The sequence below is a fragment of the Phascolarctos cinereus genome, unplaced genomic scaffold, assembly GCF_003287225.1.
Source record: "Phascolarctos cinereus isolate Bilbo 61053 unplaced genomic scaffold, phaCin_HiC Scaffold_5;HRSCAF=322, whole genome shotgun sequence".
Classification (NCBI taxonomy): Eukaryota; Metazoa; Chordata; class Mammalia; order Diprotodontia; family Phascolarctidae; genus Phascolarctos; species Phascolarctos cinereus.
The window spans coordinates 175,813,305-175,828,539 of record NW_027555958.1 but is presented as its reverse complement, the minus strand read 5'-3'; the positions used below and the strand labels follow the sequence as shown (position 1 = coordinate 175,828,539).

At 40.3% G+C, this 15,235-nt stretch overlaps 2 protein-coding genes across 10 annotated transcripts in view; both read right to left on the bottom strand.

Moving 5' to 3' along the window:
- Window positions 1-5,625, bottom strand: part of LYRM2 (LYR motif containing 2) — a 37,801-nt gene extending 32,176 nt beyond the window's left edge. For 4 of the 9 annotated variants that reach the window (XR_013486986.1, XR_013486987.1, XM_078155243.1 and 1 more), the window contains exons 1-3: window positions 5,270-5,625; window positions 3,009-3,225; window positions 2,190-2,321 (exon numbers count right to left, since the gene is read on the bottom strand). Coding sequence is in view for 4 of the 9 variants with exons in the window: in XM_078155243.1 (XP_078011369.1) it covers window positions 2,233-2,321; window positions 3,009-3,225; window positions 5,270-5,314 (351 nt within the window). In the remaining 5 variants the exon portion in view is untranslated. Of the gene's footprint in view, window positions 1-1,882; window positions 2,322-3,008; window positions 3,226-5,269 lie in introns of those variants that run through there. The other 5 variants (XR_002320058.2, XR_002320056.2, XR_002320057.2 and 2 more) reach the window with 3 other exon arrangements.
- A 7,627-nt stretch (window positions 5,626-13,252) lies between these two features.
- Window positions 13,253-15,235, bottom strand: part of MDN1 (midasin AAA ATPase 1) — a 168,675-nt gene continuing 166,692 nt past the window's right edge. The window contains exon 102 of the mRNA XM_020963051.2: window positions 13,253-14,852. Within this exon, the coding sequence (XP_020818710.1) occupies window positions 14,664-14,852 (189 nt within the window). The 3' untranslated portion in view covers window positions 13,253-14,663. The remainder of the gene's footprint in view (window positions 14,853-15,235) is intronic.

Below are 15,235 nucleotides of genomic sequence, written 5' to 3'. Positions count from 1 at the left end.
CTGAACTGTTTCCCCCACCCCCCATTATTATTATTATTTTTTTTTTTTGGTGAGGCATTTGGGATTAAGTGACTTGCCCAGAGTCACACAGCTAGTGAATGTTATGTGTGTCTGAGACCAGAATTGAACTCAGGTCCTCCTGACTCCAGAGCCATTGCTCTATCCACTACGCCACCTCACTGCCCCTCCATTATTCTTTATTATTAAGGATAACTGTGAGCTGGAGAGTATAGAGAGCAATATTAGAAAATGAAGATATATATTTTTTTAAAGATGTATTTGTTGGAAGAACGGTACACTTAAGGAACAGCCAATTTCTACAATTCTTCCTCTTTACAAAAAATGATGTTACGTAGTGGGAGTACTTAAGCTTCGCCAAGCCTTTACATTGGCAAGGCATCCATAGGTCAATACCAACACATTTCTTAAGAACTTTAGTTTATTTCTTTTTAGACTAAAGGTTATAGAGCCTCTTTGCTACCAAACAGGTTAATTTTTCTTTGCCACTTTTCTACCTGTGTGGCATTGAGTTTCCAACTTATATTTAGTAGACTATTTAAAATAATTTTTTTCTTATTCTGAACTTAATACCAAAAAAAAAACCCTTTTCATATACAAAGTGGCACAGAAAGAAGATTAAATGTGAAACCATGAATCTGTATTATGTAGAACTTGCTTTTACTAAAAGTTAATTAATATGCTACACGTAGAAAAGTAGTAAAGAAAAATTAACCTGTTTGGTAGCAAATATATTTTGGTGAGAAAATGAGAGAGTTCAGACAAAGATACAGGGTGGTGCTGAAAAGAGTATCATCTGCCAGCCATGTAGCTTGTGGATTCAGGTAACTGTTACATGGCATAAAACACTTCTCAACACCACCCTATATCTTTGCCTGAACTCTCATTTTCTCACCAAAAGCTATAGAATCTTCCATGCCTAATAGTTTTCAGTGTATTTTTCTCACCTTCAAACTAGTTCCATTAACTGAAGTATGGAAACAGTGCAGGAATTATCTGAGACTAAGACATTTTTATTTAAGTTGAAGGGTAGGATACTTAAATGTCATCTAGCTCAGACTACCAAACACTATAAAACCAGGGCTTAAAATTAAACTGTAACTGGTAAATGTTTAATAAAATAAAAATACAACATAATGTTTATTTGTGGTTTTCTAAGCCAGTATGTAGCTTGAAGTTTCTATTTGAGTCTGACACCATTGGTCTAGTTCTACTCCCCTCATCTGCAGATGAGGAGATCAAGGACCAGTTAGATTTAGTGACTTGCAAGCAAAAGAGATGGGATTTAAACGCAGATCTTCCAACTCTACCACCCTTTGTTTTATGTGAGCACTCTTTTCCACCTTAATTATAAGGCAGAAGTGTTTCCTTCTGAGGAACATAATGATTAAAAATGCTGTACTGTAGACAATCCTACTATCAGACCTTCAGTAAGGAGTATCTACTGAAATTACTATAATAGAAGATACTAAGATTTTTTTTCAGTCATTTCAGTCCTGACTCTTTATGATTCCATTTGGGGTTTTCTTGGCAAAGATATACAAAGATAGAGTAGTTGCCATTTCTTTCTCCAGCTTATTTTACAGAAGGAAACTGAGGCAACAGGGTTGGTTAAGTGACTTGCCCAAGATCACACAGCTGATAAGTGTCTGAGGCCAGATTTGAACTCGGGAAGATAAGTCTTCCTGATTCCAGGCCCAGCAGTCCTATCCACTGTGCCTCCTACTTGCCCCAATTAAGATATCTACCTTGAAAAATTTTTTCTTCTATAAAGTGAATCAGCTTTGTTCTTAAACACAAATAGAAATTTCTGCACCATTGTCAACCAAGGTTAGAATAAGATGCCGAAAAAGAGTCTAGCATATTTGTGACATGCAAGAAAACACATTTTTAATGGCTTTTTATCAATATGTTTTGGTTAGTGTTATTTCTCAACTGACAACATATCCAAAATAATAAAACAAGTTGTTGGTATTTATTTTTCACTACTAAGGCAACTCCCAAGGTACTCTTTAATTTGTTCTTCCTTAACACAAGTCAGGGTCCAGGTCATGCTATTCTACACAAATGTATCATGTTCTTTGACTCTGTAGTGGGATCATCACTAGGCAAGGGTTGTTACAAACATATTAGCTTCCTACTCCTTGCAATGAGTTTAAAACTCCATTTACCTTGTAGTACTCCAACACAGATTCTGAAAACCCCTTGGGGAAGTTATGAAGTTATGCTTTTGCTAAGTTTAATGTTTTCTCCAATTCTTTCAACTGCAGATTGCCTTGCGTAATCATCATTCGGATTATATCCTATAGAAGAAATTAAAATATAGTTAAGAGGCACATTGAAAAAAATAGGGCAGAGTAACTACCACCTCATTATTTACAGATGGCTAAAATCTAAGAAAGAAGAAAACAATTAAGTGTATCAAACAATGTGTGACATTTCTTCCTCTTCTCTCTTCCTCCGTACTTTCTGATTCATAATTGTGTAGGAATCATTTCAAAAGTGGTAGTACCTGCTGAATAAAAATTGCCTGAAAATATTTAATTTGAAAAAAAATCCAATGGACTCACTTTAAATAAAAATGTATTTCCTATCACATAGGCCAGAAATGTCAAACATGTGGCCATTACAGCCCACAACCCTCTCAAGTGCAGACTGAGACAGATAAAATTTAATTGGGAAATATTTAACAAAGTAAATAAAAATACAATAAAATCTAGAAAATATTACATTTTGAAACTAATTCAACATATAAACCTGCTAGGTTCTTTATGTATAGATTAGGGGCCCAAATGTCTATTTATGTTTGACACCACTAATGCAAGTAATTCCTTCAAAGAAGTAGAAAACAAAGCTTTAAAAGTTTTTTTTTTAAAAAGTACTTCAGAGAAAAAAGGCACTCAAAAAATGTAACACCTCATAGAGAAAGGCTTAACTCAAGTAGATAGTATTCACACTAAATGAATTAAAAATTTTGATTTAAAGCTTACCAATCATTGAAAAGAAGCTGAACAGTAGTGAAAGGGGGGGCTGCTGCCACCAGGCCGAGCTCTTGAGCACCCTTACCTCTTCTGTGGCACTTTTATTTCTTTTGAATTCTTCCCTTGCCCAGTTCTGTAGATACTTTCGATCTTGTTCGTTTGGTACCTGGCGAATTGCTTGTAAAATCTTTCTGTATAGAAGAAGGACTTGTTGCCTTCTCATGAACTGTTTCAGAAAGGAGAAATCTGAATTACACCTGAACTTCTAAGTTACAGTTAAAGCTGAAAAAGGCCTTAGAGACCATCTAGTTGAAACCATTCATTTTTTTAATCAAACATTTATTTTTTTCTCCCTCCCACCTCCCCACCAGCTACTGATAAAAATAAGCTCTTGTAACATATATGTATTGTCAAGACAAATTCCCACATTGGCCACATCTAAAAACACGTCTCAAACCCCTTCATTTTTCATATAAACTGAGGACCAGAAAGGTGAAGAGATTTGACAAACATCATATAAGTTGTTACAGGCAATTCTGGGCCTAGAGCCCAAATCTCCTGATTCAGTCCAACATGCTTTCCACTACAAAACCACTGCTTCCTTTGGTGTCTTGAGAAGTGAAGTCAAAACCAGTCATGCTTGTTCCTATTACACAAGTCTTCCACACCTTGCAACCTACTTTCTTGGACCAAATAACCCTTCCTCACTCTTCCCATATGCCTATTCTGCAAAAGCCAAGTTGTATAAAGGCAACTCTAATTATATGTACTTTTAAACGGAGTATAAAAGCCAAGGATTCTTATCTTGGCTCTTTTGATTCTGTGTATGAAGTTGGACAAGTTACACAAGTCTCACTTTCTTCCTCAGTAAAACCTGGAACCAGATGATCTAGATTCTAGAAAGTCCCTTACTAATGATAATCTTTTAAAGATTAGTATTTTGTAGAGGCAGTGAGGTGCACAATGGATAAAAAGGGGGCCTGGAGTCAGGAAGAACTGAGTTGAAATCTAGGCTCAGATACCCTCTAGCTATGAGACCCTGGCCAAGTCACTTCACCTGTTTGCCTCAGTTTCCTCATCTGTAAAATGCAAGTAGCAACAGCACCTACCTCCCAGGGCTATTGTGATGGTCAAATGAGATAAATGTAAAGTGCTTAGCACAATATCTAGCACATTGGAAGCACTACATGTTATTATGTTGTTTTATTATTATTTTTATTACTGTAAAGGGGCCAAGGTTCTAAATTGGCCTTTACTACTTCCAACATGTGTAATCTCCAGCAAATCACTCATCCTTTCTAGACCAGCCTGGCATGCAGTAGGTGCTTAATACATGCTTGTTCCCTTCCCTGTCTCATCTGTAAAATGAAAGGGGGTTTATCTACGCAATCTAAATATTCCAGCTTTAGAGCCCCTAAACATGAGACAACATCCCAACATTAACTGTGACCTGACCCCCTCCATGTAGTTAAGATCAGTTCTCAACCTTTTTGGTTTCAAGACCCACTCTTAAAAATTACTTCATAGCCCAGGGCTTGTGTTAATGTGGGTCATATCTATCGGAGATATTTACTCAGTCTTCGTGTCTGCAGTTAAATCTTTAATTCACAGTTCACATAATCTCTGGAAAACTCCACTGTGAATGAAGGTAAAAAAGGCAAATAACGCTTTAGTGTCATTATGAAAATAATTTTGACCTAGGAATCCTCTGAAGGAGTCTCGGGGACTCGCAGGGGTCCCTTGGGAGGAGTTTGGAACCGCTGGTACAGAACCTGAGCCGGAAGAGACCTCAGAGGGCATCCAGAACAACCTCTCCCCCTACCCTTTTTTGACTTTAACAGAAGAGGAAACTGAGGCCCAAGGAGGTCGAGTGACTTGCCCTTGTCACATAGGTAATAAGCATTAGAGAAGACTGGAACCCAATATCTTCCGACTCCAGAGTCAGGACTCTTTCCCTGGCATCATACTGCCTCCTACGTACCTCCCAACATTCAGTTTTAAGAGGATCAGTTTCTTCAGCTGCAAAATAGGGGCGGGAGGGGGTGCCACCTCCGCTAAGGAGCTTTATAAATGTGAGCGGTTCTCTGTTCTAGGGCTCCGAGGCCAGCACAAGCACGGACACGAGCACACACGCCCCCTGCCGCCAGAACCGAGCACTGGCCCGACGGAGGTACGCGCTGCACAGAGGAACAACCAAAAGAGAGGGGAAGCGAGGGGAGGGCAGACCACAAGCAGCGGCTGGGGTCGGGGCGCAGGGGCCCCGCGGGTACCTGTTTGAGGGTTAGCGCTACAGGGGGCAGGAGATTAGAGGACATGACGAGCCCGAGAGCCGGACTTGAACTCCCTCAACCGCCTTTCCCAGGTGCCTCGGTGATAGTGCGCAGGAGCGGAAGCGCGGTTTAGCTGACGGTTAGGCTCTCGCGAGGGACGCAGGAACAGCAGGCGGGGGGAGGGGGAGAAAAGGAGGAGGAGGAGGAGGAAGTTGGTGGGGTAGGGGGGCGGAAGCCAAACGAGGCGGGAAGCGAGGAGCTGAGAGAAAAGGGGAGGCGAGGAGGAGAGGGACTGGGAGGAAGGGGAAAGACTGGAGGGGTCGGGGAGAGGGAAGGGGAAGGGCCGGGGGGGGGAGGAAAGGGAGGGACTGGTGTAGGGTCGTAGGCCGCGACGGAGTGATGGGGGCAGAGACAGTGGGCGGGGCGAGCCTCGTTCTGGAACCCCGCGGGGGTTCTAACTTAGAAAATTCTCATTCAAGGCCCCGGTCCACAAGCCATCGACTTCGATGTGGGTGGAAGGCAAAAAGCCAGGCTCTAGTCCCCTCGTGACTGTGACCCTTTATGAATCTTTTAGTGACTCCACGCAAGTCAAGGGTCCTTGAACTTGAATATAATTTTTTTTTTCAAATTACATCTTTATTTTCACTGACCTCTAATTGAAATTTAGCATTTTATTTTATAAGTTGATTAAAACCAACATTTTTCTGAGTAGTCCATAGGCTTCACCCGTTTGCCTAAAGGGGTCTGGAACACACATATAAAGGTTAAGAACTGCCCCTAAGTTGCAAAGAATCAAGTATTAATAGCCTACTCTGAGCTCTTGTACAAAACAAACCTCTACTGGCGATGAGCTTATATTTTAATGGAGAAGACAAGAAACATATAGCATAAATATAAAGTGAATAAATACAGTTAAATACAAGATTGTTTGGAAGGAAGTGAGCTACCAAGGTTCGGGGTGTGAGACATGATCTCTCAGAAGTGAAGCCTCCTCAAAGGGTCATTGGTTCTTGTTAATGGTTCTGGTATTGTTGCTTTTGAGTGGTACATGTGTACCAACACTAAGTGAAGACCTCTCAGAATGCAAGACCCCCACCCCTAGCCTTTCTCCCTCTCCTGCTCTTGGATAGTGTTAGCAGAAATTCCTGAGACATGGGAGCATCCTAGCTATCTCGCCCTCTAGCTAGTTATATGACCTTGAGAAAAAGACTGCTGAAACTGTGAGGCCCTGAAAAGGGGAAGTGCTAACATAATTTCTATACCTCTCTCTCTGTTGCTGGGGTAGTTTACACGAATAGATTGCATACCTGAGGCTCAGTCAATGAGCTGACGAGAAGGGGGTTAGGGGGTGGGCTGCTACGTTGGGGTCTATGTAGTCTTGCCTTGAACAAAGAGCTCTCGAACTCTAGGGGCAGCTGAGGCAGCATGGGGGTGTATTTTCTAGAGAAAGTCAATGGAGAGATCTCTCCTTTTGCAAACTTTTGTCAAGACTCTGGTTTTTTTAACTGAGTGAAACAATGTCAACAATGTGAGATCTCTCAGATGGACTGAGTGTAGCAATTTCTTAGACTGTTACAAAGTCAAGGTTAGTTACACTAGCCTGAATAGGCCTAAGTTTCAGGTTCCTGGTTACATCAGCATTAGGTAATGGCTAATTACTAAAAAGGATAAAATAGCTAGGATTAGCAATAATGAGATTCCTTGTTTCTGGGGTAGATTTTCACGTTTTAGATTGTAAGGCTGAAATTCCTGTCCAATGGGAATTCAAAGCCAGTGGTGGGTGGGTATCTGTGTTAGGGCTATATAACCTTTGTCCTGGCCTTTGTGCCTTGCCTCACTTCGCTCAGACTGCCAGATGAAGCAGACACCTGCTTCTTGTGAGAATGTAATAAATCTTTCACTTTATACCTAGAAAATTTCTGAGTGTTATTTTTGGGTAGCTGTAGCACACAGGGGAATCTGGAAAGTTTTCATGAAGATGGTGTTTGAAGATTTAAAAAAAAAAGGACCCTTATAAAGGAGTGCGTTATAGGTATGTGGGATGGATCCTCCAAAAGGCACAGAGGAGGGTCCTGTTTGGGGAACAACGTTTGCCTCAATCACAGAATACAGGAAGGGTCATGATGATGTCCATTCTAGAAAGATAGTTTAGGGTCAGGGTGTGTATGGATTTAAAAACTAAACAGAGGCCAGAGAGATTTCCTCAGTGGGAACTTTTGACATGAGTGAAATTAGCCTTGGCAATTTTCAGCACAGACTGGAGGGGAAAGAAGAGGATGTTAAGGAGTTCTGAGATGGAGAATGAGGAACAGGAAGCTCATGGTGAATGGGTTGTGATGCATTGGGTATACAGACAACTCCTATTTTATTTTCTTGCTCACATCCCCTCTAGTCTTCTCCAGCAGATTGTGAGTCCACAATCTCATCCCTTCTCCAATCTTCAATCTTATCTACAGCCTCATTCACTGCCACTCACATACAAAATGAGGTCTCCTGCATCCTTAAAAAACCTTCCAAAGAACCCTGCCATTCCTCAAGCTATCTATTTTTTCTCTTTTTCTTCTCACAAACTCTTAAAGAAAAAAGCTGTCTATACTTGTTGCCTCCACTTCTCAACTCTTTGCAATTGAGCTTCAGACTCCACTCAACTGAAAGTTGCTCTCCAAAGTTACCAATGATTGCTGTTGCCAAATACTATGACCTTCGCTCACGCTTCTTGATTTTTGTTTGACACTGCTGACTACACTGTCTTGGATATTCTGACCTTTCTAGGTTCCTGTCACTGCTCTCTTGGCTCTCTCCTACTTGTATAACTTCTCTTCAGTCTCCTTTGCTGGCTCATCATTCACTTATCCCAAAGCTCTATGGTAGGTTCTTTCTCTCTTCACACTTCATTAATTCCTGTGGGTTCAGTGATCATCCTTTTACAGATCTATATATTCCTAAGTCCCTGTGTGGTCTTTTCACTCTGAAAGACTTTTCCACTATTCCGGAGCTCCTCCCTCTTTGGTCAGAACATACATGTCAAGTCATGTTCACTCATTCATTCCTCTCAGGGATCTGCTTCTTGCTTTTCAGATGTCTTTCACTTAGCCCTTATGCGGGTACCTTCTCTTCCTGTTTCCTCCCCCTTTGTTTTTCAACTTCCTTTTGTGTTTTCTTCATATGTTAGAATGTAAGCTTCTTAACAGCAGGGGCTTTCTGCTTCTCTTTGCATTCCCAGCACTTAACACAGTGCTAGGTACTCAGTAAATGGTAAATATTTGTTGAGTGGTATACTTCAGCTCCCCTCCCAATCTTCAGTATGACATCACCAAGTGCCTGTTAGACATTTCAAACAGAATATCCTGTAAAGATCTCAAAGTCAACCATGTTCAAACCAGAATTCATTATCTACTCCCCTCTCCCCATCCACTCCTCTTCCAAACTTCCTTATTTCTATCAAGAAAACCATTTTCCCAGTCATCCAAATTTACATCTTTCTGAGTCATCATCTCCTCTCGTTCACATCACATCCAGTCATTGGCTAACTTTTGCTTCTACCTCACAACATCTCTCAAATACATCTCTCTACTCATACAGCCACCACCCTAATTCTGGCCCTCATCACTGCATGTATTTTTATATGCACTTGTCTTCCCCATTAGAATGTAAGCTCACTGTTGTGGGGAGTTTCATTCTTTGTATCTGCATCCCTAGAGCCTAGCACAGTATATGGAGCAACATTGGGGTACTTAATATTCGATTTAGTCACCGATTCTCACCTAGACTTGCAACATATTGTCTGAATCTTCCTGCTTCAAGCTTCTCTCTGATCCATGTTCCACACACAGCCAGTGATTCTCCTGAAGTCCAAGTCCAAGCATTTCATTCCCCTGCTCAAGGAGCTCCATTGGCTCCCTACTGCTTCTGAAATCAAATACTGTACAAATATCATTGAAACCATTATTCCACCTCATACTCCTTAGTTTGTCAAATTGGCCTCCTTAATATATAGGATACTCCACTACTCCTAAATTGTACATAGTACTCCATCTATTGTTCCTGTGACTGCACTTGCTGTGCCCCTCCCCTCCTATCATGTCTGGAATGCACTGCTTAGAATCCCTAGCTTCCTTCAAAGCCCAGTTCCTAAGTACCACCTCTACACGAGGCCTTTTCAGCCATAATACTCCAACCCCCAGCTACCACTTCCTCCAGAAATTACCTTGCAATTACTTTGTAGGTATTTTGCATAGGCTGTGTCCTCTGATAGAATGTAAGTTCACTGAAAGTCGGTTCATTTGGGTCTCTAAATCTAATGCTTCGTATAGTACCTGACATCCAGTAGGTCAATACTTAGTAAGTGCTTATTAATTGATCCTTCACCTAGAAGATGGTCATCTACCTGAGAGCCAAAGTGGCTTCAGAAAGAGCTGAAATGGTGTTTGTTGCTCAACAACTCCGGGAGCAGAATAGTGGCCTGTACACAACAATCTGTCAATCTAATAAAGGTCTTTGATACTGTCAGTTGTCAGGGCTTGTGGAAAATTAGGGCAAGATTCGGTTGCCTGGAGTTCACCAGTATCATACATCAGTTTCATGACAACATACTTGCTTGGGTTCTGGATAATGGACAAAGCTCTCTCACTTTCCTGGTCACAAATGGAATGAATCAGAGCTGTGTGCTTGTTCCCATGCATGACATTTTCTGTGATGTTGTCGGAGGCCTTCACCAAGCGCGAAAACAACATCAAGATCAGCTACTGCACTGACAGTAAATTATTTAACTTGAAAAGGCTACAAGCCAAGACGGAAGTGGAGAGTTGTTGTGTGTCTTCTTCAAAGATGATTTGTACTCAATACAGCCTCTGAAGTTGAGATGCAACAAAACATGGCTCAGTTCTCTGCTGCTTGGCGAAATTTTGAATGCTGTAGATAAGTTCACTTATCTTGACAATATACTTTCTGGGGATGTACACATAGATGATGAGTTTGACACCAGTTGCCAGAGCTAGTTCACTGTTTGGGAAGCTCCAAAAGAAAGTGTGGGAAAGAAGAGATATTAGACTGCCTACCAAACTGAAGGTCTACAGAGCCATTGTGCTGACCTCATCGCTGTATGCCTGTGAAACCTGGACAGTATACCAGCACCAGGCCAGGAAACTGAATGACTTCCAATTGTCTTAGGAAGGTTCTGAATATCACCCAGCAAGATAAGGTACCAGACACTGAGGTTCTTTCTTGAGCTGAACTGCCAAACATTCAAACTACTGCAGAGTGCAACCCCAATGGGCCGGCCACACTGTTCAAATGCCAAAGGTATATTTGCTTAAAAGACTTTCACAGAGAACTGATACAAGGCAAGCATTCATATGGAGGCCAGAAGTGATTATAAAGACACTCTCATGTAAAGTACACTAAGATTAGTATGACTTGCTCTATTCCCTCACTTACTGGAAGCGACATTGAAAGATACATAGAACTTAGTAGGGAAGGTACAGAAATATACTAAAATGCAGTAACTACATGCTATACTGGTAACTGGGTAGCACCACATATGAAGAGCTGTACCTGGAGTCAGGAAGTCTCAAGTTCAAATTTCACCTCAGACACTTCTTAGATGTGTGATCCTGGGCAAGTCACTTAACCTGTTTGCTGCAGTTTCCTCATCTGTAAAATGGGGTTCATAATACATCCCATGATTGTTGTGAGGATCAAATGAGATAATTGTAAATAAAGTGCTTAGCACATAGCACTATATAAATGTTAGCTGCTATTATCATTTTTAAAAGCAGTTCACAGAGATGATTTTCAGCTGGAGTGGGGAGAGATGGAGCAATAGGATCAGGGAAGATTCCTCAGAGGTTGCCTCTGACCTGACTATTTTAGAATGGATAGAATAAATTACACATTACTTAGCACCTTAAGTTTTACAAAGCCCTTTCCTCACACCAATGCTGAGAGGTAGTGCCAATATCATTTGCATTTCATACATCAGGAAACTGAACCTTTTGAGAAATTTTAAGTGATTTTGCTTAAGGTCACACAGATGTAAAGTACTTGCTAGAGACAGGGTTTGACTTCAGGTTTCAGGTTCCACCTCCTAACTCCCCGTTATTAGCACACTCCCTCTTGCAATTAGTTGGTATTTGCTTATTTGCATTCATGCTGAAACTCCTCAGAGAAGGCAAAATAATGGAGGGTATTTTTTTTTTTGCATCCCTAGCAATATTTGTTGAATTGAATTCTAATAAATTCTAATAAAAATGTTCTTGGATCCTGACTTAATTTTCCTGGATTTTACATATCAGCAGGTTTGATTAGCATGCCACATATGCCTTCATCCAAGACTTCGATAAAAACATCAAATAGCACAGAACCAAGAACAGATCACTAGGGCACTCCACTAGAGAATTCCCAAGTCAACACTGACCCATTTGTATCCACCCTTTGTGCTGTCATTTAAATGTACATCCCTTTAAATGTACATTTCTCATCTTGTCCCCAAAGATAGCATGAGACACTTTGTCAATTAATATACAGAATGGTAAAACTAGTATAAAGGTTAATAGGCTAAAACAATGGGCCAAATCTAGTAAGATGAGATTTAACTTAAAAAGTACGAAATATTGTCTTACTCCTTGGGTTTCTAAGATAAATTGCACAAATACAGGCTTAGAGAGATGTGTCTAACAGTACCACGTGATGACAAAAAACCTGTGGGTTTTTTTGTGGCCTGTATGTTTAATATGAATCAACCATATAAAATTGCAACCAGAAAATGAATTTGACTTGAGCTTATATTAGAAGTATAGAATCCAAAACAAGGAAGATGGTAGTTCTGTTGTACTCCTGCCTTGTTCAAACCTCATCTGAGTGAGTACCCATGTCTAGTTCTAGAGAACCATATTTTAGAAGAAGGTCATCAACAAGCTACATCCAGAAGGCCAACTGTAAGGGCAACTGGAAACTGTCATATGAATACCAGCTTAAGACTTCTGGGATATTTAGTTTGAAGAAGAATGAGTGAGGCAGGGAAGGGAAATGACACACAATTACTGTGATCAAATCTTTGTAGGGGTATCATGTAGAAATTGAGATGACTTACTCCATTTGGCCACAGAGGGCAGAAATAAAGACCAACAGGTAGAATTAGAGGAAGATGGATTACAGTTCAATAAAAGAAAACATCAGAATTAGAACTCTCCCAAAGTGGAATTAGCTATGACTCAGGGGATGGAAAATTCTCTTATCATTTTAAGTCTTCCAGCAGTCTTCCTGAATAATCACTTGTTGGTCATGTTATAGAGATGATCCATATTTCATGAAGGGGTCTGACTAGATTCCAACATTATCAGATTATAGCCTTCCAGCCATCTTCTTTAAGGAAAAAATTGGGTGTGGAACAGCCCAGGCTTATATAGTTCATAAGCTAAGAATCTATCCAGTAGGGATTTGTCTGTAAACAACTGATTCTCCTGGAAAATTCTATGCTTGCTAGCTCCTTTACTGGTGACTCATGTTATAGTTGTAAATCACGCTAATTCTCTCAAACTTTTCCTGGGAAGTAACTTCCTCCTAAACCATCATTTTGCTACTGTGATCCAGCACAACTGTAAATTTCAAATCCTACATCTAACATTTACTATGTGACCACTGCCAAGTCACTTAAGCCTTGGTTTCCTCAGTTGTAAAATGAGGATTTTTAATACCTACTTCACAGCGTTGTGAGGCTTAAATTATATAATGTATGTAAAGTGCTCAAATGAGACAATGTATATAAAATGAAAGCTTATATAAATGTCAGCCATTTTCACTTGCTAATTCTCAGAATACTTCTCAGTGGGTGACCCGACTTAGATTTCAGCCTACCATACCTACTTCCATTAAAAATGGCTATGAATTACATACAACAGTAATACATCTTTTTATTTTCCAAGAATAGAAGCTGCATAGCTTTTGCAAAGAAATAAAATCATATACATGCTTTAAGACACTTGGTTAACCAACAAATAATCTGTCTTTAATGACCACCTCAGACAAGTGGCAAACTTCACAGTGTCAAATACATACATAAGGATATTCATATCATGGCATGTTTACTACAAAATATCTTTTTGACATCAGACACCAGCAACATGTAAAAATTGTTATTAAATAGAACAAAGAACACAATTTCAAGTATTCAAGTACTGTTTTTTTGGCTGAATAGAAACCCTCCCAAGAATCATGAACATGTTTTGACTGCAAAAATAAATTCAGCTGCTCAGTATTTCCCAAACACAGCATTTCCTTCCTAGAAATAAGCCTAGTTCCTCACTGCTCAAAAGTAGTATGAGGAACTGCTTTTCCTATCACATCCTCCTCCCCAACAGTTAAGAAAAATATCAGCTAAAGAAATAAATTACTACAACAATGGCGGTAAACAGTGGCACTGAGATATTGGAAAAAAAATAAAGCAACAGGCAAAAATAACCTTTTCATCATTGCATAGTAGCTTACAGTAGCAAATGGGAGGAAGCAGCAAAGATGGGACACAAAAACCCATTTCCACAAGGCCTAAAAACTGCAGTGAAAGTTAACTAGAATCCACAGCACTTAGATAAGATACAAAAACACAGGAAGCACATGGCATCTCCCTTCCAGGACAGTTCATTCCCTTCACACTAATCCTGATAAAAAATGGTCTCTTATACTCAAAACCCACCAGCCTAAATCAGTTGTCTCAGTCACTTAGGATTGGTGAATGCATGACGCAGGCTTATTAAGGCAAAGCTGCAACAAGGGAAAGATGGAAAAGACAGCTACTCTTCTTCCTGCTACTGGGGAGAAGCTGATTAGCTCTCCTGTCTACACTCAACCCCTCCTGTACATCACTAACAGCTGCTCTCCAAGGCTGCTGCCAGTACTCCTTCCCCAGAAAATCCTCCAAGCTTGTTTTCAGCAGAGAAGAGTAGGGATGCCTGAGAAAATGGATGGTGCAAGAGCTTTGGGACAATGATATGAGGTCCTCATGGGCAATAATGATTCCTGGGCAGGTATGTGAACATGATGGAACTCCTCTAAGAATTCACAGGTGAGGCTATACTGAAAACAATGTTTCTACCAATGCCCTAACTACATTTTCTCCCTAGGCTCATGAGTACCATTCCCAGAGAGAAGTCCTTAAATTGTGATGTAGTGTTATTAAATTAAAAGGTAAATACTGACTATTTTAAGCACTGTAGCCAAAACTGTGACATCTTGTAAATAAGCTCTGGATTCCCTTAAGAACAAGGATCTAAGAATGTCACACATCTGAAACCTCTTCAGCTTGAGAAAGAGCTGTCCAACTGGGAGCATCTGGTGATAAGGAATACTGTTCTAACCATGCTACAAATGAAGAGCTGGCTTCAGGCTCTGCTGTCAAGTTTTAGGGCCCATCAGAAGCTGTCACCAGCTCAAACCACTGCCTGAGGGCATCGCCAAGTGTCTCAGGAAGTGTATTCACATCTCGAAGGATAAGATAGAAGGGGAAAGGGAACTCCTCTATGTAAGAGTGAATTTCCGGCAATTCTCCTGGTCCTTTGAATATTGGAACTTTAATGTCCAAGATGGAATCCTGCCAATATGAACAGAAAGAAAAAAAATATGAATGATGTGAGGCATATTTGATGTATTTCCTTGCTTTTCTGAGAACAGACACAAAATGAGCTTTAAAACTGCTAATACAAGGGAGAATAATACCATGTCGTCAAGGATTGATACATCATAGGAAGAAAACACTCAGCACTGAAGGCTGGATCATTCAAGTTTGATCAGTCACAACTGGCTCTTGATTTGAGAACTTTAGAATTTCCCAAACTAAATTCCTGGATAGTAAAGTGGCCCTTATTTCTATTAAATAATCATTTCTTATTGAGGAGAAGGCAGATCTCTAAGAACTTTAGGACCCTTCACTCCCTAACACTCAACCATTCTAAACCTACTAATCTGTATCACATG